Source organism: Pieris brassicae, chromosome 1 (assembly GCF_905147105.1).
Source record: "Pieris brassicae chromosome 1, ilPieBrab1.1, whole genome shotgun sequence".
Taxonomy (NCBI): domain Eukaryota; kingdom Metazoa; phylum Arthropoda; class Insecta; order Lepidoptera; family Pieridae; genus Pieris; species Pieris brassicae.
In genome coordinates, this window is record NC_059665.1 from 6,523,662 (window position 1) to 6,525,124 (window position 1,463).

Genomic DNA, 1,463 nt, shown 5'->3' on the forward strand with positions numbered 1-1,463 from the left:
CCGTAGCACTAAATAATACTAACAGTTACAAATGTAGCATACCGTAGAGCTAACTGTAACTATAGGAACACGTAACAATGTCACTCTACCTCAATCCAGATTACAATACACAAACCATAATGATATGGCGTTTCATGTTTACGAAAAACATAATAGTCGAATATCACCCACACACGCGAGGGAGCTTTTCACATACACACAGCTTTTGTGTTGGGGGCGGACCGGTGAGTATAAATGCGACGCGCGGCCGATCAGCCCCACATTCCCGCTCGTTTACTCACTTGCAACACACGCTCTCACAACTCACTAAAATGTCTCTATACGCGAACAACGAATACATCATCTCAACAAACAACTCGATCAACGAGAACAAATATAACAGTGAAAAAATGAAGAACAGTGGCTTCAAAGCGCTATTAAAGCCTTTAATGAAAATCATCAAGAAAACAACGAAGCGATCTCCCGCCAAAATTATTGACACGTGCATCGAGGCTGAGCAAAACTCGTGCAACGAAGCGCTCGAACGCAAGATCTTCAATGACATGGAAGCTTGCCAGTCCGCCGCCTTCCTCGTCTGCAACAAGGACGAGTCATACGACCTTGTCCCAGTTTCTCGTGAAGACTTCTACATCCCTGTGCACTTTGCCCGCACTGACGCCGGCACCTTCTTTTGGACCACAGTATCCAAATCGGAATCTGACTTCGCAGCGGCCCACTATTACACCGAGTGCCAAACCGCCGAACAGCAGTACCCATCGGTCATGCAAGACCGTTGGGTTCAAGCTTAATGATCTTCCAAAACAACAATCCAAGTGTCTTCCGAAACCAGTGCCTGCTGCTGTTTCAAAATCGTCTGTGATCTTAGCTTTAATTTTATTCTATAGTGCCATATAGAATCTAGGTTTAGGTATGGGCTTCCAGCGCGTGATAACTCCATAAAGCTTTAATTACACTGTGTTGTGATATTTTATTGTATAAAGTAATGTAGGATCTGTATGTGATCATGCTTTTAAGCTTTAATTGTTTAAGCTGTTAACTTATTTATACTGTATACAAATTTTGAAGGTTAAAATAAAATGATATGAAAATTATTACTTTCTTTCCTTTCGCCACCATTAATAAGAACAAATGCTTCCTACACAGACGTAAAGAATATAAAAGAATAACTAACAAGAATAACCAGTCAAGTTAAAGTTAAGTAAGGAATATTAGTATCAAAGCAGTCAGACAAGTTTGGCTCGGGCTGTGGCGGGAAGTTGGCTCGAGCTACAGATAACATAGGTATACAATCTATATTGTAAACTCTATAGCACGTGCAGTGGACCAGCTACTGGATTCTTAATGGTTATTTTTTATAATGTCCATTTCTTTTTGTTAACATTAATCTTGATAGCTATTTCTGATTGACGAGAGATGATTAGATATTTAATAGCTTGTAGGGAATTCAATCTTCAATATTCTTT

At 40.0% G+C, this 1,463-nt stretch overlaps 1 protein-coding gene across 1 annotated transcript; it reads left to right on the plus strand.

Annotated features, from left to right (window-relative positions):
* The first annotated feature begins 282 nt into the window (after window positions 1-282).
* Window positions 283-1,035, plus strand: LOC123710211 (enhancer of split malpha protein-like). Its single transcript, XM_045661979.1, has one exon. It carries the CDS (start codon window positions 312-314, stop codon window positions 786-788), a length of 477 nt encoding a protein of 158 aa, XP_045517935.1. The 5' UTR covers window positions 283-311; the 3' UTR covers window positions 789-1,035.
* The last annotated feature ends 428 nt before the right edge of the window (window positions 1,036-1,463 follow it).

Excerpts from the sequence above, each read along its gene's own strand:
- LOC123710211 (XM_045661979.1), top strand. The coding sequence starts at position 312 with ATGTCTCTATACGCGAACAACGAATACATCATCTCAACAAACAACTCG.